This window comes from Zonotrichia albicollis, chromosome 2, assembly GCF_047830755.1.
Source record: "Zonotrichia albicollis isolate bZonAlb1 chromosome 2, bZonAlb1.hap1, whole genome shotgun sequence".
NCBI classification, from domain to species: Eukaryota; Metazoa; Chordata; class Aves; order Passeriformes; family Passerellidae; genus Zonotrichia; species Zonotrichia albicollis.
Genome location: NC_133820.1, coordinates 70,395,313 through 70,414,998, shown reverse-complemented (window position 1 = coordinate 70,414,998; position 19,686 = coordinate 70,395,313). Strand labels below are relative to the sequence as shown.

At 45.4% G+C, this 19,686-nt stretch overlaps 1 protein-coding gene across 2 annotated transcripts; it reads left to right on the top strand.

Annotated features, from left to right (window-relative positions):
- Nucleotides 1–869: 869 nt before the first annotated feature.
- On the top strand, nucleotides 870–16,358 carry CNMD (chondromodulin). 2 transcript variants are annotated; one of them, XM_074535491.1, is made up of 7 exons: nucleotides 874–1,066; nucleotides 1,295–1,429; nucleotides 3,836–3,976; nucleotides 7,043–7,156; nucleotides 9,764–9,917; nucleotides 11,081–11,283; nucleotides 13,630–16,358. In XM_074535491.1, the coding sequence occupies exons 1-7, from the start codon at nucleotides 995–997 to the stop codon at nucleotides 13,843–13,845; spliced, it is 1,035 nt and encodes a 344-aa protein (XP_074391592.1). In that variant the 5' UTR covers nucleotides 874–994; the 3' UTR covers nucleotides 13,846–16,358. The 2 variants fall into 2 exon arrangements, with proteins under 2 accessions (XP_074391593.1, XP_074391592.1); XM_074535492.1 differs by lacking the exon at nucleotides 1,295–1,429 and having other exon boundaries at nucleotides 870–1,066.
- The last annotated feature ends 3,328 nt before the right edge of the window (nucleotides 16,359–19,686 follow it).

Below are 19,686 nucleotides of genomic sequence, written 5' to 3'. Positions count from 1 at the left end.
GAAGAAAGAGGAAGATAAATATCAATAGAGACACATACGTAAAAAAAGAACATTGCTGCAGCAGAGCTGGTTGGTGTGGGCTCTGCTCTGGAGTGAGAAGGGGCCCCGTGCAGCAGGGTTTCCCCAGATGAACCCTCCCCACTGCTGCCTGCCTGGGCAGCTGGAGCTGGCACAACGGGCAAGAAGGGCAGGGCAGGATGGGGCACAACTCAGACCCACCCCCCATCACACTCCTTTTGCAGCTGGTGTCTGTGTCTCGGTTTCCAGCCTTACAAAGGATGCTGTGCTTTGTGTTTGACTCCATCAGCCCCAAAGGAGTCCAGCACAGTTTATTTTCCAGCATCAAAGTGTGCACACACAGGCATGTGTATGTATGTACAGGCAGGACATCCATAAGGGGTGTGAAGGAAACACAGACATGGACAGACACATAGCCAGCTGTAGCCTTTAAAAGCTTGCCATGTACAATATTAGAATGGTTGTGCCCAGCCTGGACACGGAGCTCAGCCAGAGGCTGTTGGCTTATGCCAGTCAGCGAGGTGTTTTGCGGAGCAGTCGCCGACCTGCAGTTTGTCAGCTCCAGCGCCTGTAAATTCCTGTGGCAAGTGTAAAAAATCAGTCAACACGTTGTTCGATTTTAAAAGCTGGTGTTTTTTTACGACGGCCGTCTGTCTGACGGGGCGCCCCTCTTCTCGCCGCGGGGTGCGGGGTGCGGGTCCCCTACATCCCCGACCCCCTCGGGAAGGGGGGAAGCTGGAGACGACGCCCAGGGGTCGCTAGGAGGGGGCGGCGATGGGGCAGGAGGGCACAGTCTCAGGGAGCTCCCCCGGCTGCCGGGCAGCTCAAGGAGCTCATTGTGCCCGGGGTTGGGCGGTGCTGCCCTCCCCGCGGGCCGGGGCCGGGGCCGGCAGCGGGGCGGGCCGGGGCGGTGCAGGCCCGGGACCGGGGCCGGGGCCGGGGCCGAGCCCGGGCAGGTCTCCCTCCCGCGGCAGCCATGGCAGAGGGCTCCGAGAAGGTGCCGATCGCCCGAGTGGGGCCCGACGATGTGGAGCTGTGCCTGCCGCCCGTGAGTGCTGCCGGCTGGCACCGGGCGGGACAGGGTGGCACCGGGACTAAACCTGTGGGCATGGGTTGGGATGGAACGGGATCCCGCGAGTCGAGACGGGAGGGAACGGGTTGGTTTGGGACGGTGGGGAACGGGTGGGGTCGGGACAGGTCGCGATGTAGCGGGCCGGATGGGGACAAGAGGGGTCGGATCGGGTCGGGGTCCCTGCTCCACCCGCGCTCTCCGCAGGCGTACGCGGCGGCCGCGCCCCCCGGACCGGGGCGGCTGCTGAAGGCCGGGGCCGCGGTGCTGATCGCCGGGGCCCTCCTGCTGCTGGCCGGAGCCATCGGCGCCTTCTACTTCTGGAAGGGCACGGAGCGGCAGGTGAGCGCGCCGGGCCGGGCCCCGGGCTCGTCCGCAGCCGGGCCGGGTGGGCGGGCAGCCCCCGCACGTACGGGAGGCACGGGCTGGAAGCGCTCGTTGCGAGGAGGTCTATAAAGAGGTCTTTAAGCAGACCTGTAGGGTTTTTTCCGTTCAAAAACCCCCAAACACCTAAAACCCCAAACCCATAATCGCTGTCTTTGACGGCTGTGCGGATGGAGCTTCCTGGAAGCACATTTATTAGCAAACACGAAACACGTCTTTGAGAGCATAGACTGCACATTGATTTCTGCTCACAAATCCTCAGTGAACTCAAACCCCAACAAGTCCCTGGGGATTCACATCCTGGGCAAGCTCCAGCTCTCAGGACAAAAAAACATTGAAATGTGTAAATTCTTTTTTCATAGCATCTGCATTCTCAGTCCAGGTTCTACCAGGACCCTCAAGTACATAATACTGTAATTAACCCATTAACAGGCACTGTTATTTCTGGTGCTTTGTATACCTGTGCATACACTTAGGTTTGCAGCTGTGGAGCAATTTTTGAAGTTAAGTTTTATTATTTACAGTTTCTGGGGTACATGAGAAACACTTTATGGAAAGAATGAAACTGAGAAGCTGGTGATCAGTTAAAGACTCAAACTTCAGAGCATTATAACATGTTTACAGATTAATTTTTCTTTCTGTTTACACAGAATCTGTGTTTAAAACATATTTGAAACATGATGGTACACACATGACTGTACCATTCTCCATAAATTAAATTAGTACCTTTGAATTTACTTTGGAAGAAGTTTTGTACTGCCTCTGGCCACACGCCAGCCCTCATCAAGGAGAGCCTTGTGTGAATTCCAGCAGCCAGAGCAAAGGTGGCCCTGTGAGATACACCCCTACACACAGGGATAATTCAGATAATCAGAAAGAAAGGTACAAGGTTTTACAGCAAAAAGACAGGACACACTGCTGACCTCTAAGACGTGCTGTAAGAACTGTGTGTTTCTCTGGACTTTTGAAAAGGGAGAGGGATGCAAATGGTGGCATAGGCAGGGGACAGTGCTTTCAGCTCTGAGCAGGTAGGTGCATTTGTGGAGTACAAAATAATGCTTCCCTTTTTTAATGCTCCTGTCATCTAAATTCAGCCATACAAATTATGTCACATTCACAGTTTCCATTAAGCTTCAAAGCTGCTCTCTAGGTGAAGACACTGGGAAAGCTGAGAGTTATTTTTCCAAACTGCCTTCAAACTCAGAAAGCTGCACTTGAGTTGCAAATGTTTAGGAAGCAACTGCAAAAATTATATCCAGGGTAATTAATTTTAAAAAACTAACACAATTTTAAAATTCTTGGTTTTATTTTATATCCTTAAATTCTTCCCTAAATGACAGGGGTATCAAAATCTCAACTCCAGCTCAGCCCCTGTCAGGGGGAGACCATACACTGGTCTGGTTTTATGGACCACTTTCAACAGGAGTCCTAGAAAGCAGAAAGATGGGAGTGGCTGTGTATAACTGAGGAACCATAAATCTTTAGCACCTTAGACTTCCCTGAGTGAAGGTGAGAGAAGAAGAAATTTGTCTCTAGCTGTCAGTGTAAATTTTTCATTAAAATGCTGTAAGGGCTTTTTTAAGACCCAAAATAAACTGCTTGTGCAGCACTTTTAGCAGAGCTGCACAGGAGAATCACAAAACCCCTCCACAGATTGTGGTCCTCCAGCAAATACAAACCATGCCATAGCTCTCCTCATTGAAAATAGGATAAGGGCAAATACGCTGACAAGGAAAATACCAGCCTATACAACTTCACATCCAATTTAAACAAAGTTCACATCCATTACAAGCTGGGAAGTGTGTTCGTATTCAAGAGGAACCTGTTTTCCTGTGCCTCAGCAGTACATCCTAAGAGATAAACAGGGCTTGGCTTCCTTCAGAGCAGGACATTCACGCCTGCTGTCCTTTGGGAATCATGCCAGCATAACAAGAAATTCCTAAATGTCCTAGAAGAGGGTTTTTAGGCCAGAGTGAACATGGATGTGGACTCACCCCACATTGTTTTTGAAGTAAAACTATAAGCACTCCCTGGAAGGGGGATCTCAGATCTTTAGTCCTACTTGATGCTCAGAGCAGGGACAGCCGTGGGGTCAGAGGTGGTTGCTCAGGGCTTTATCCAGTCAGGCTGTGAAAACTTCCAAGGATGGAGACCCAACAACCTCTCAGGGCTGGCTGCCCCACTGCCAGCTGACCCCAGTGCTGAAGTAGTGCACTGTTGGTTGCTGGAGGGTTATCAAATGCCTGCAGCAGCAAAATTTGGGAGCTAAATAGGGATATGAGAGTCAGATTGACCATTGCCTGGTGTAGGAGGAAGGCAGTAAGTAATTACTGGCATGTGCTACCGCTCTTTTATTGATTCCAGGTGTACAACGTCCACTATACTATGAGCATTAATGGAAAAGTACAAGATGGATCAATGGAAATAGATGCTGGAAACAACTTAGAGACATTCAAAACAGGAAGTGGGAGTGAAGAGGCAGTTGAAGTCCACGATTTTCAGATCGTAAGTAGTGCCACTCTTGTCCTTCATGTAACACACTCCAGTGCTGGACTCTTAAGGACACCTTGTTCTGACCTGACTTCTCTGCCCCACTTAGTCTCAGGTTCCAGCCTCCAACCATCCACACAAACATTTTTGCTCTCCTGGCTTGCATTCCTAGGGAGACAGGCAGTTTCCTCCAAAACAAAAATCAAAGTGCTTTTTGGAGATCAGCCATGCCAGGTACCACTCCAGGAAGTGGTGTGGATTAGGCTGCATTGGGTTTGACTCCATGTAAATACTTTGCATTTTCAAACTGCTGAGCAGAGATGTGACATGAGACCTTGGGGTCTAACTAGGAAAACATTCTGTCAGGCTGTGACACAACTCTGTCACTATTTCATGTGGTTTGAACTGGCAGAAACACCTCCCCCAGACATCCTTGTCTGAGGAGCAGAGGGTCAATACAGTAGGCCAAGGAGAGACCACTCTGCAGTGCTTGACTTGGGGAGCTTCCTTTGCCCTGAGGTTAAGGATGGGAGCTGCTCTCCATGGCTTGGCCTGGTTTCATCCCCATGGCAGAGGATGGAGGCATTTGGCACAGTTCATGCATCTGTGCACCAATGCCAGGTGTGGGCCCCTCGGGCTGACAGCAAACACACTTGGGCACCCCAGCAACTTGTGGCTACCCAGTAGAGCCTGGACTGACAGATGCCAAACTTCAGCAGAGCTCAGTAGCTCAGACAGAGTAGGTCTCTGAGCTGCCCTGAGCTACTAAGGCACATCTGTGTGATGCTGCACAAACCCATCACAGGGCCCAGAGCCTGCAGTTTAATGGTCTCAGGTGCAAAACACTCAGCTTCAGAGTTAAGCCCTCTGCAAGTCAAAGAAGCACCTAAAACAAAGGTGCTGCTGCTAGGAAGCCTCTCTGCTTCTGGAGCAGCCACCTTTCCCTTGCTGGATCTAGAAAGGCAAGGAAATCCAGCTCCTTGGCTTTTGAGCAAGAACAAACGAATCCATGCCAGGAGATGCTGGACCCCCAACTTTCCCAACAGCTGTGGTTCTGCCTTTATGCAACTCTCATTAACATCACCATAGCAACATTATCAGCAGCTGAGTAGGAGCATCCACAGCGAGCTCTTCTCATTTGCCTTTGCCATTTCACATCTGCACAGAAGCACAGTCCACTGGAGAGATGCTGAATTCATGTTTGCTCCATGTGTGTTGCTGCCTGTGAGTTAGTGCCTGTCACAGCCAGGTTACAAATCAGCTCCCAACACCAACCGGCTCAAGGGACCTCCCAGGGACGGTGCCTGCTTGTCATTACAGAGGGCCAGGGACAACCTCAGCAAAGGGATGATGCCACTTGGGTTTTCAGCCAAGAATGCACACAAAGGAGAAAGCAACTGAAGAGATGGGCTTCCAACAGACTGGTATTTACATTAACAATTTAGGATGACTGGCACTGCTGGAATGACTGCATGGTCAGAGAAGGCCTGGATTTGGCAATATAGGGTATTCCTAGAACACCTGGTACACCACAAAGCCTTATATCCTAATGCATCCATCCTTGAATAGCCATCTCCTCTCTCACTGCTTTTTGTAGTCATTTTGTTGTGATGGGGCTGTGTCCTGTAGCTACACAGGACCTGCAGACACACAGGACAATGGCTCAGGTGCCCCAGTACCATCCATCTCATGCTGCACTACATGACAATCTGCTGAGTTGGAAGGGACCCACAAGGATCATCAGGTCCAGCTCCTGGCACAGCACCATCCCAAGTGTCACACTGTGTGCCTGAGAGCACTGTCCAAATACTTCTTGGTCTCTGCCAGGCTGGTGCTGTGACCACTTCCCTAGGGAGGCTGTGCCAGTGCCTAATAACCCTCTGGCTGAAGAACCTTCTCCTGATATCCAACCTGAATCTCCTCTGACACAACCTCAGGCCATTCCCTGGGGTCCTGTCACTGTCACCACAGAGCAGAGGTCAGTGCCTGCCCCTCCTCTTCCCCTCACAAGGAAGCTGAAACTGCAACAAGGGCTCCCGTCAGTCTCCTCCAGGCTGAACAGGCCTCAGCTGCTCCTCACACTGTTTCCCCTCGAGGCCCTTCACCATGTCCCCCTCCTTTGGACACCCCCTAACAGTTTAATGTCTGCCATTGTGGCACCCAGCACCGCACACGAAGGCATCCCTGATACCTCTTCAAGGCAGATGAGAGGGGTCATGCTGACACCCACACCCCTTTCTCTACACACCTGCCTCTTTCTGGCAGCTAGAGGCCAGGCAGAAAACCAGCACAACTTAAAGGACACTAGGTAATTATATTTAGGTGGTTGACTTGTGCAATCACATGAAAAACACAACAATTTTGCCATTTACAACGAGGTATCTAAATTTATAATGTAGAAGAGAGCTCTTTTATGGATAACCAAAGCCTACAGTGGAAACGTGGACACTACAGACAATGGCAAGGTGTGGATGCCCAAGGTTCTGGCACGAGCTGGAAGGTATGTCCCAGGACTTGCAGGAAACTTGCTCCTTCTCTTGCTCAAAACTAGACATCTATGGTTTATGCAACTGCATTTCGCCCTAGTAGGCTAGACAAAGTCCCACACACAGATTTCTGCACCAAACTGCCCGTCACAAACTTCCCTTTGCCGTCACAGTCACTTATTTGTACAGACTGAACCAAACTGCCCCCACATTTTTGTTAAACTGTGTCACAAGGGTACCATGCCACCAGCTAGCACAATTTCAAGACTGCCTACGTTAGGTGCTAAGTTACAGTTCAAATCATGTCAACTAATTCCTTAACAGAGCTACTCCAGGTAGCCTACAGCCTGCATGGAAGCACTTACATAAAACACCCCCCCACTTTCAGGAATCAAGCAAAAACTTCCAGACCAATTTGACCAAAATTGTGAAGCTAAAATGATGAAGGGAAGAGTGTTTTATTGCTTCTGGTTTTAAATAAGGTTACCCTTCAGACTGAAAATTCAGTGGCAATTTTAGCAGAGCTGAGGCACTTTCTTGGGGGTGGTGAGGAGCTGGAGGGCTGTGCACAACCCCCTGCCTTCTGCTTTTGCAGGGCATAACTGGGATCCGTTTTGCTGAAGGAGAAAAGTGTTACATCAAAGCTCAGCCAAAAGCTCACATCCCTGAAGTTGATGCTATGGCTAAAGTGAGCCTCTCATCTGAGCTGGTAAGGGGTAGTTTGTTGGTTTTTTAACTAATCTTTGTATAGAGACAGCCTAAAGGAGGTACTGAAATACAAATAAAAATGGCATTTGGAAGCCACTCTGGCTCATGGTAGGGACAGGGTGGGATAGCTGGGATTCAATGACTGGTTGCAAGAAGACCCTGAAAGGTAAGAAAAACAAGGTTGGTGTCAAGACATGTCACTGTGTCCAGGGACATCGTGAGAGGCTGCAGATTAGTGAGTGGGGAAGCCACAGACTGATTTCTGCCAGATCCACAGGAGATCTCCATGACAAGAGCACCTGCCTGAGACCAGGCTGTGCACAAGGCTGGAAGGGAGGCTGTGGAAGAAGCAGCTGCTGTAGTCAATCCAAAGGAGGACTGTGGTAGATCCCAGGAGATTTCTGTCAATGCTTTTGAGCAGAAACATGAACGCCATCACTCTAGACAGTAAAAAGGGAATTGTGGAAAACATGGCAAAATTTAAACTATTTCAGAAGAAATAATTTATTATAAAAAATATGACTTAACCTTCTTAGCATAAGACTTAATTTTACATGTTAATTAAATTTCATAGAATTTGTATCATAACCAGCACAGAAGCTGCAGCTCTCACCCAGATACCACCAAATCTCCTCATATTTGCCCAAAAAGCCAACTGCTTTATGTGCTCAAAGCCTGAGTTTCCCAGAGCTCAGACCCCCAAAGTTATTGCTCACACAGGAGTGGCTCCAGTGACTTGAGTCCAGCTGAGTCTGGATGCAGCTGGATGCTCAGTCACTGGCAGGAAAGCACAGGGGATCCACAGCCCCTTTCCCTGGGTTTGCTCTGCTCCTGGGAGAATAAAAGCAAGTTAGCGGGGAGAGAGGCGCTGTTAAGGCTGCACCTCCTGCAGTGCTGCTGTGACTGCTGAACATCTGCTTTAAAATTAAGGGGAAAAAGATCTTTCCTAATAGAGTCAGAAAGGCTGACAAATGTTACAAAGCCTCCTGAAGCCGGCAGGATTTTTCCCATGGGAAAAGAGAACTTGCACGAATTCCAGACAGAGAGTTCCATCTTTCCTGCCTTGCCTTATTTTTAAGGCAGCTGGCCTTGACTTAATTAGCACTATTGCTTGAAGTCAAAGTTTGAATTTTTCATCTTTTTGTAAAAACAAAGTCACAGACCTGAAGACATTATCCTAAATAATCAAAAACTTATTTCTAATTCTACCTGCTGACAGTAAAACTATTTCCTTGTCCTGTTTTTTGTGCATCTTCTCCCAAGATGCATCACCTATGTGACTGTTGCAATGAATCACATGCACCAAGCAGCTCAGAGCTACCACTAAGACATTAACTTTTCCCCCTCACTCAATTTTCCAGGCCAGATGTACTACAGGAATGGCAAAGTAGTATTTATTTTTCTGGGCCAAGTCATCTCTCTGATATGGAAGTATTTAGGAAAAAGTATGCATATGCTATTTTCCTGCAATGGGCATCACAGCAACACTACCTACAAAAATTGTTGAGTAAAATGAGTTTTATAGATACCCATGTGCTGGCTGCTCACAAGTCAGGATCGTTTCAAACAGAAACAAAGGATATTTTTATTTCTGAAAATTAGAGTCAGATATTTCTGATGTTGATAAAAGCTTAAGTGGGAGAATGTAAATAAAGAGCAGTAGACAGATTGGATAGCAAACTTAAATGACTTGAGACCTACAAAATAAATCAATAAACACTAAAGAAACAACAACTCAAGGGAATAAATTGATCTAGTCAGTTATATAACAAGTCTTGATGACTTTTATGAACGCAATTTAGAATTTTAACTTTGAAATCATGCTGGTTTTCATGATTCAAAAGTTAGTTTTCTTTTAATATTTCACCGTTGCTATAAAATACTTACACATTTTATGTAAAATAATACTTTGAACTAACAACTTTAAAGAATCAATCACTGGCATTTTCCTACATTACTTTGAAGATATGAACCAAAAACCTGCAGGGTACACTTCAAAAAGGCAGGCTCCTTTAACTTGCACTTCAAGCTTTTGGTCAATTGAATTGCTTTTACCAAACAAGACCTTTAATCAGACCGATCACATTGACTTGAAACTGGAAGCTGGAGCAGTTCTCAACCTATAATCTTCTCTAAAACTTTTGAACAAGTTCCTCCCCTCACCCCCCCCCCATACACACATTGTAAATAGAGTTATATATTGGGAGTATGTCAAATGAGAACAGGACTTAAAAAAAGATAAAGGACTATTCCATTGCTGCTTTGCTGAAGGTGGTACAACTTTGGTTTCCAGCACCTGAAATTCTGGTGCTTTGAGCTGAAAGAACTCTGTCACCCAGCCCTCATGCATGGGGCAGAAGCCTTCCAGGAGTGAGATGGGTGAAATCACAGCCCCAGCAAAGCTGATGGAGGCTTTGCCCCTCATTTCAGTGGAGGCAGCCTCTCCCCAGGCTTTGGCTCAGCACGATTCCCTCACATTGATGACATAGAAGGATGCTCAGCATTAGCTGCAGCGGATAATTATACAGTTTGCTGCTCAAGAATTAGCAGCAAGCAGGCACGTGACTGCTCACTGAGCAGCAAAGGATTTATGCTCTTCTATTTGCAGGAAGATGAAATCATGCCTGTGAGATTTGACAAAAACTCCCTTATCTGGGTGGCTGCAGATGAGCCTATCAAGCATAACAGCTTCCTAAGCCCCAAAATTCTAGAGCTTTGCAGGGATCTTCCAATTTTCTGGCTGCGACCAACATATCCCAAAGGTAACATTTCTTTTATTTGAAAAGTATGTTATCCCTCCCTTCATCTAAATGTCTTCCTTCATCAAGTTTGCTACTGAAACTAGCACATCTGGGAAACCAGACTCCTTTCCTCCCTTGCCCACGCCTTCCTGGGCTCGTGCCAAGATTGTGGGTTTGGAGTTTATCCCCTAGATATTTTCCATCCTTGTATTTACTCAGACAATTTGCATAACCCAAGTGGGTGACTTGCTAGGAAATGAAACATTTCCAGAGAGGTTAGTCTACTTCTAGAGAAGGACAAGACAAGAGCTTAAACTAGCCCCCTCAATGTGTAGGCAGCTGACACCAGGTAACAGGTGTCAGGAGTTTGGGACCATAGCCTGTCTTGTTTTCTACCCTGCTTCCCCAGAGGAATTCAGTGGAGTGGAAGCAAGATGCTTTAAGCCAGCCACCTGGTGGGTGGTTTCTGAGACCCTGGGGCAGTCCCAGCTCTCAACTTGGGGCCGCCATAGGCAAGCTTAGCAAAGGTGTTCAGAAGTCACCAGGAAGATGGCAACTCCTCCAGGTAACTTCCAGGGTTCGGAGGAGAGAAGGCTCAAAAATATGTATTCCTCCTTGGTCCAGTTAATATCAGAACTGGACAACAGGTGGGACAACGTGTGAAAAAAAAATTACCACAGTTTAGATCACCTGTGGACTAAGCACCAAGCTACCAATATTTTCCACTTCCCTTGCATATCCTACTGGGCAACAAAAGAACAGTATCAAAGCTGTCCAGAACCAGATATCCTTGAGAGCAGGGCACCATTCCACCCTAAAAGCATTTTTTAAAATAAGCGAGATGTGAACAGCTGGTCTTGCTAGTGCTGGGAATTGCTGCTGGGTTAGTGACTACAGGCTGGGTCAAAAAAGCCCCAACAAATCTCCTCAAATTTTGCCTCAAGGAGAGAAGAGGGAGGGGGGGAAGGCAATCACACTGCTTTGGACTGGCACTGGCTGCAGACAAAACGGAGGAAGGCAAGCAGCTCCCATGGCGATGCACGTCAAGTTTGCCAAGGCACAGTTTTGGCTTTCTCTCTCCCTCCATCCTCTCCTTTTTTAATATTTAAAGAAATCACTGAAATATTAGGTAACTACAATGACACACTCAAGGTAAGATTGTCCCTTGGTGATTATTCCTTCAGATAACCAGAGGAGACAAATGAAGAGAAACAAGCGCCAGCCAGAACCAAACTTTGATGAGGAAGACTTGGAAGCTGCTTCTGAAGAAGTAAACCCCAGGTCACACACCGTGCAGCTGACTCAAGAGCTTGGCCACCAGGCTAACGAAACCAGGCCGATGGCACAAGAAACTGATCAAACATTTAATCCAGACAACCCATACAATGTGAGTATTTACACTGCAATCTTCCTTCAGAGCTCAGGACTGTGTTGGACAGGTAACACTGGTAATGTCTGGCTTGTCTTTTTTTTTTTTTATCTGCACAGTCTTTGCTTGTTCAGCTTTTCTAGGAAATAATAGACTGGTAAAACACCTAAGAAGCTCAAAAATGTCTTCCCTCTATCCTCTTCTCCCAGTTTTAGATTTCTGAAACAAGCACAAGTGCTTGAGATCACAAGGTTAAGGCAAGTTGATGCCAAGTTTCTTTTTGAGGTTTCCAGATCCATATGGAAACAGCACTGGAGATGTGACACGGGTAGCACCTTCTCGAAACAAACCAAAGCTGGTCTTGATCAGACAGCTGAGACCCATCATTCACTATGTGAAGAGAGTCCAGTAGCTAGAAACATGCTTTGCTCTCAAACAGAAATTAGTACCAGACATGACTGCTACAGGGGAACACAGCAGAAGTGTCTGGGTGCAAAGAGATAAAGGTTCAGCCAAATAAATTTCTTGCTCAGCCTCTCCTCTGTGAGGGTAAGCAATCCTAGACTGGCAATAACCGGACAGAGAAGAATCTGTTTTGAGATAGCAGCAGTGGGTGGAGGATGACTGTTGTAAAACTTGTTCTCACCCTTCAAGAAGCAGCAGCCCCCAGAAAGAGCAGAGGAGCCACCCTGCTGTGCCCCAACACCTCTGCCACGCTGCAGGAACACTGGCTGTGCAGGAGGCACCTTCCAGTCTGCTGCACCAGCGCCAGACAATTTACACCCACCATTTGGTGCAGCGGGAGTAAGTCATTTTAATACAACACTGTCACAAGATAAATGCCTCCTGCTTTGGAAGTAAGTCCCAGCTTTGACTTGACATTTATGCAACAGCAGGAGATCATTATACTGTGACAGCATTCTGCCGAGTTGACATCCCTTAATTAAACTTAAATTAATCACTCCAAATAAAGTGGATCTAAATCGACTCTCTCACGAGGTCAGTAAAACAGCAGTGGCACTGGAATGTAGCTTCTCCTCACAGCCACTAAGGTGACCATCTCATGAGGTCTGAGCTGCCCTGCCTCTGGAGGCACAAGTGCCACAGGTCTGCTTTTCCAGCCAGGGGCAGCCAGCTGAATGGAAAAGGGCCAGACAGATGAAGCCATCAGGCTTCCCTCAGCTGCAGGGCAGGGTTTGCCCTCACAGCTCCTGCACCCATGCCTATCACCAGGCTTTGTCAGAGCCAGCCACTGGACTGACAAGCACCATTCATTATGCTCCAGGCCTTTCCTGAAGGATGAAATGAACCCTCCCTAGAGCTATTTCTCTTTACTCACTGTAAGTGGAGTCAGGATAATGAACTCAGGTGATGTTCATGGTGCAGGTATCTGAACTCAAGGATGATGAATCCTGACCAAGAAAACATCTTCCCTGTTCTCAGGACTGGGAAGGAGTTGCTGGGGTCCCTAAAAACACCCAGCTGTCACTAGTGTCCTGTGCAAGCCCAGACAGGGGGTGGCACCTTTCTGTGTTACTTTTTTTGTTGTGCCACTACTTTCCAAAAATGAATTACAAATGGTCAGATAAAAAGCTGACTGGTACTTCAGCATTTGTGCATTACTGCTGCTTTTCTTGAAGTAACACCAATGGGCAAAGAACAACCCAAGTTTCCAAAAGCAGAATATCAGGTTACCTTTTTTTCCCCAGAAATGAGGCATTTTGAAGGGTAAAGGCTTTTAGGTATTTTGTGCATGCTTTGCTCCATATAACTCCTTACTGTCAGCTACAGAACAGACACAATTCTCACTGTCAACAATGCACCTAAGTGTAGTGGGGTGGGAGGGAAGGAACCAGACTCAGAGAAAAGAGCCAAATCCTCAGGAAACTGCAGGGAACCAGAGGAATAGTTTCCTAAAAGGGCTGTAAAAAGCATTAAAATACAGAATCTAAAACTAATCATAAAAACCACATCATATATTTCAGGAATTCTCACCTACATTAAAGATTCAGGTAACTATCTTGAAATAATTTCTGTCACTAATATTTAAAGTTTGGGAGGAGCTTACTGTTGCTGGAGCTTTTGCAAGGACAGTAGAATAAAAATAATGAAGTTAGAGCTGCCTGTTGCTCTTTCCATTTTGCAAGGGTGATCGCACCAATTCTATGTTTGTGCCAAAGAGAGCAAGCCAAAAGAAAAAAATAATAAAGCAAGATGCCTGGGACACTTAGTGGGAGTTCTGTCAACTTCCACAGCCCAAGACGGCAGGTTTTACCCTTTGTGGAGTTAAGGGGAGCATGGATGTATTCTGCTATTCCATGAGAATGAGAGCACTGGGATGACATTTAACATTTCACGTTCCAGCAGCTGGAAGGTGAAGGGATGGCCTTTGACCCCATGCTGGATCACCTGGGCGTGTGCTGCATCGAGTGCCGGCGGAGTTACACGCAGTGCCAGCGGATCTGCGAGCCCCTCCTGGGCTTCCAGCCGTGGCCCTACAACTACCAGGGCTGCCGCAGCGCCTGCCGCCTCATCATGCCCTGCAGCTGGTGGGTCGCGCGCATCATGGGCGTCGTGTGAGCAAATCCCTGCTCCAAAACAAAACAAACTCAATGGAGCCTTGACAAAATGAGCAGGAATACAATGAACTGGTAAAAGACTAAAGCCAAAGCAGCGGTACCGATCCTGCCTTACAAAATCAGAGCCTGTTTTTCTGCACCAAAAGCAAGGTCAGATATTCCAGCTGCAAATTAAATGCTCAAGTTAATATTTCATTAGCTTTACAAGAGGCAAGGGTATAATAGCACTTGCTGAATTAAAAAACTGAGACTTCCCCAAAAAAGACAACATTAAACTTTGCTCAAAATTGGTTTAGCAGCCCAGAAGCTTCCCCATACATCTAAATTCAGCCTTTCAAAACAAACGCCTCTCTTTCCAAGCTATATGTGAAAATTTACACCCAATTAAGCAACTAGCTCAACTTGTACACTTGGGAGTGCCTTTAATCCATGTAGCTTACTTAAATAAATCACAACTTAAGTTGCTCCCTGTTGCTATTCAGAGTTGCCATGTCATTATGAATGGTTATAAACCAATTACAGCATACCTTTCCCACAAAGCTGCTCCAGGGCACACGGGAAAGCGCACATTGTGCTAAATCGGAAACAAACAGCAGGAAAAAGGGCTGTGGAAGGGGATGTGAGTGGCCGCAGAATCAAAACCCTTCGCACATCCCAACTTCAAAGAAGCCCCAGCATCAAGAATCCTGTATCCATGATACCACTGGAGTGTCTAACAAGTATCTGCTATCCAGCTACTACAGCAAAAGTATTTACATGCAGTTACAGACCAAGGAGTCTCAAGACCCTTCAGAATGTACAACAGCCACTGTTATTTATAAATCCTTGAACTAGACACTTTTGACACAAGATTACAACCCTTCTTTATTTCACATGGATAGCAGCCATTCACACCAGTTCCTTTAGTTTTGCTGAAGCTCACATCCCTTCCCCACAAGAGAAACTGTTTACCAGAAGGGAGGGGGAAAAAAGAAAAGCCTTTTTTTTTCCCTCTCCTTTCTCACCTCACCCTTTTTGCTAAGGCAAACTCAGCAATTATTGGGATTGATCCCATTACACATTAAATCTCTAAGGAAGGTACTAAGCTGAAACACTCAAAGGTGGAACAATTTAGTATTTCTAGCCTTGAAAAACAAAATTAGTGGTATTACACTGCCTTTATCCATATTATGTATCTTGAACCCTACCTTCAAGTTTATGGAGCCATCTACATGATCTTTATTTACAAAATGGTTCAGCTTTTCCTATAGTCTGCTTTCTGGAGCATTCATTTTTGTGACTAAACAGCTCTTGAGATGTTGCAAACCCAGTAATGTTATTAACACTGCGTGACACACAGAAAAAGAGGAATTAATTTGACATAATCGTGGCTTAAAGAAAATAAAGACAACCTCATGTGGAATGCTAAACTGCATAACTGAAAAGCAAAGTGTTAAATGAGAATAAGATGAAAGCAGAATTCAGTATTTTGTTCTATTGTAGCTTTTTAGTATAAACTTCACCTTCCCTTAATCTGAAGGACAGACTTGCTTTGAAATATTTAAATTATAAACTTCTTAAAGTGGGATTTCAAGGCCTGTTAAATTTGAGTTTCTGCTTTTTAAACTGAAAATGACCTTGATCATTATGTTGTTTTAGAAGTACATCTATCATATGCTTAGAAGTCAGTTTTCCTTTTTTTTTTTTACTGCAGATTAAACAAACACATTAAAAAAACCCCAGTTGCTTTCTGTGCCTTTTTCAGTGTAGAAGGTGTAACAATTCTTTCACATACGCATTAAAGAATTGTCTGAGGAGGAGAAGAAGGGCATCAGCAAGTGAAACACTGGACGCAAAGAGAGAGAAATGTGATTGTGTGTATGTCTGAACTAGACTGTTGCTCTCTTTTGCATCTTGAGGCAACCTGTCATCTGCTTCTCTCTGTGTCCCCCAGTAAAACAGCCTCCTTCTGAAGACACAAAACCAACTTTCTGGTAGGTGATTTCCATGTCTACACATACTTAACAGAATTAATTTTTAACAAAAGCTTGTAATCATTTGCTTTCTACAGGCAGTCACAAAGCATGTAAGAAGTAAAAACAGCATCCTGCTCATGGATATAGAGCTGTCACATATGGCATGTACATCTCAAGAACATGTCTGTGCACACCATGCCACAAAAGCCACAGTGACCATAACATTTATCCATTTCCAAGAGGTAGAAAACAAAATGTCTCCTCCGACTCAAGCTTCTAGTGAGCAAATTCCTATTTACATTCATATTGGATTTAAAGAGAGAAAATTAAAGACCTCATGCTGCAGCAAGGTTGGAAAAAACCAATCTTCCCGTCAAAATCTGATTTTGAAGGAAAAGTTCTGAGACAACGCAGGGATAGCAGTAAAACCAAAAAGCCATCAGTGTGAAAAGATGTTGTGATATTCCCTGTGGTTGTGGCTGAGACTCCAGTTCTAACCATCCACAGTGCTCCTTTCACTACTGTACACTATTTAGTGCCAGTAAAGTAGTAAGTTTCTCACTGCCATTACAAATGTCTTACCTTGGCACACTCAAGAGGTTACAACATATCACCATTTGGGGAAATACGGAGCAGGGTGTTCCTTGAACCTGACCCTGGGCCAGCAGAAAACAGCTGAAAGCCTTCCTTAGGCCAAAGTTTAGGGAAAGAGAAGAGGAATGAGTTTGTCATCAACAGTGTCTCCCACCACAGGTGGATGTGTTTGTCACAGCACTGCAGTTCCACTATCCTTAAAACTTAATTACCCATGTGATTCTACTAGGAGGATTAGAATGGCAGAGCAGATTAGAGCAGAAAAAGGGGATAAATTCAGGCTGGTGAAAAAGAGATGGAAAACAGGGAGCATATGGTTAAATAGATGGAAAGCCAGTGATGATAAGGCAGGAGGAATCTTTTTACTAAATCTACAGTTTCCTTTCTCCCCACTTAAAACAAAAGAGGCCTTTGTCCTTTTTCATACAGGAATCACCCTCCACTTGTATCTACATTGAAAAAGCAAAAAGCAGCTGGGAGCCATGGGGTGATGTGGCTTCTACCTCCCATGTAACACTTCACCCCTACTGCATCACAAAAAAATTCCAAGAAAGTTTCACTGAAGAACAGACTAAGCACTTGTTCCATGCAGTGTGGGGGGAAAAAAAAAAGTAGCGAAGCATAAAACTACAGCTGGCAATGAACTGATTGCTGATTGACATGTCTGGGTGGAGAGAATCTCTGCTCAGAAAGGGCAAAAGAGAGACTGAACCAGGAGCACCATCTTCTGCTTCTGAGAGGCTCAGCTGGCCTTTTACAAATACACATCTACAAACTGGTCTTCCACCAGCACATATATCAAAGATGAGAGAGGCAGCCTTAAGCTGCAGCAGGCATCTTCCCCAAGAGCAGGAGCAGAGAGCAATCCCATCTGTGGTATTAAATGGGCACTGTAACATCTTGCTGTCCTCTTCCAGTATTTCCATCAGTACACAGATCACTGAGGTCATCACATCACTTCAGAGCACTGAGGTGACACTGCCTTGGCCTTCCAGACAGCACTATGTACAGATGACCAAAAGGCTTGGGGAAAAAACCCTCAAGTAATTTGAATGCAATTAAAACATCATCCACTCTGCCCTTGCAGGCAGTTCCCTTCCTCCAGCCAACTCATTATCAGTGCTGCTACATATTCCACTCACCCTCTCCAGTCCCAAAGGAAATTCCCTTTGTCACTGGTTTGTTTATCAGAACCTCTATTCAACGCCCAAGCTACTTGCTAGCGTGCTTGTGACCTACAGCTTCTGGTACCATTTTGTGTGTGTGTGTTTTGACAGGAACAAAACACTCTGTTCATGAAGTTTATGAAGCACCTTCCCCCCCAGCTTTCTAAGGAAATTTTGCCTACTGATTTATTCCAATCCCCTCCAAACAAAAAACCCAACACCTCTTCCCCCGCCCCACACACACTTCCCTCAACCTATAAGGCAACAAGACATGCCATTATTGATTAACCTTAACTTGAAGGAGGAACACACACAGATTATCTGCTGGTGCTCAGAAACATGCTGGAATTATGTCTAGACCTGCAAACTTGGTTTACAGGATTGAGATGGACAGAGAGCTCTACCACTTGATTGCTACAAGTTTTAGCCTGAAGCTAAAGCATTATATTTGCATTACATATGCCTCAAGAGTACGTAAGTAGCAATGCATTTAATTTTACTTTTTGCCTTAAGCTAAGTGAATTGAATCTCAAAGCAGTGAAACAGTACCCACTTAATACAAGAATATATTGTGTTTATCTGACATAATGCTCCCATGGTCTTTCAGTAAGCAAAGACAAAGAACCTCTGCTACATTCTCTTCAGTAAGTAAGAGCAACTTGATTGGCAGAAAACATCTTCAAATTATTTTTAAATTTCTATTTAAGAGATGTTTACCTAGGCTTTTCCCCACAGCAAGCCTTTTCTAAGCTCTGTTAAGTACTCTGAATGACATTTATAAAGCAAGGCTGGCCAAGAGACAAGAACCCAATTTTGTGACAGAGTGAAGCACTCAGACATTTGTCTTCCTTCTACATTAAAAAGCAAGAAATGCTTTCGCGCATAAATAAAAAGCAGCAAAGCACTTATCTGGGAGAGTGGAGTTCCAAGTACCTATTCCAAATCAAATCACTCCAATGTTAGCATCCCATATGGATGGGCAAATGCTCTACATATCGAGCAACCAGCTACTCAGAATTCTCTGAAGGTCAAGAAAAGCCTCACACCAAAGCTAAAAATTCTTCTCTGAAACATGTCCCAAGTTCATGCTTTGAGAAACTTCCAAGAAGCAGACATTGTTCAGTAAATGTCAAGAGGTAAGGCACACAAAACCCTTCCTAAATCCCATCCAACTCTGTTCATTGCATTCGAAGACCAGGGTAACATTGGGTTCTGAACGTTACCAAATTTGAACTTTGGAAAACATCTATCAATTCTGAAGCCAGAAGTGAGGGAAAAGAAATCACTGCCCAGTCTGCACTGCATCATCATGATCTCAGTGCATCAAGAAACTGCAATTATGTCAAGACTTGTAGTCATAGTCTACATCCAAAAAATCCTTCTCTTTTTAACATTTGTAAGATTTTAAAGCCTCGGTATCTCTCTACTGCACAAGCACAGTAACAGTAGTGGGGAAAAGCCACTGTACTTTCCCAGCATCACTGCAAAATCTCAGCAGGAACAGAACAGATCCTTCCTTCCTCCTCTTTAATTTTCAATCATCATTTAATACCTAAGAGCTGCAGACTTCACTCATGCTATTAAAACACCTGTTCTAACAGCCTTTCTATTTTACCAAGCTCATCCAGTTGACACTGTAGGAAAATAACACGTCCAATACAAAAACAACAGGCAGAATAACAAATGGTCTGGAAAACCCCACATCATTAGGAAAGCAAGAAAAAGTAGCAAACTTAAAACAGCATCCAATGGTTATTAGCAAGGAATGAAGTTGCTTTCATGACGCTGTCAATATTTGCAATTCATGGTGTTTCTATGATTACAGCATACTCTGAATTCCCAAGAGACAGTGGCACACAGACAAGGCACATTTAGCACAACCTTCTGAGTTCATCTGCCATGGAATCACAGAAAGGCTCAGGTCAGAAGGCACCCCTGGAAGTGCCCTTGTCCAACCCTCCTGCTCAAGAAGGGGCATCTTGAGCCAGGTGCCCAGGAGCATATCCAGATGGCTTTTGAGCATCTCTAGGTCCCTGCAAACTTGTATTCAGGAAATACAAGCACAGACAGTACATAGATTCTCAATTCCTTTTCTCTATTGTTGTTTATAATTTGATCATGACAATA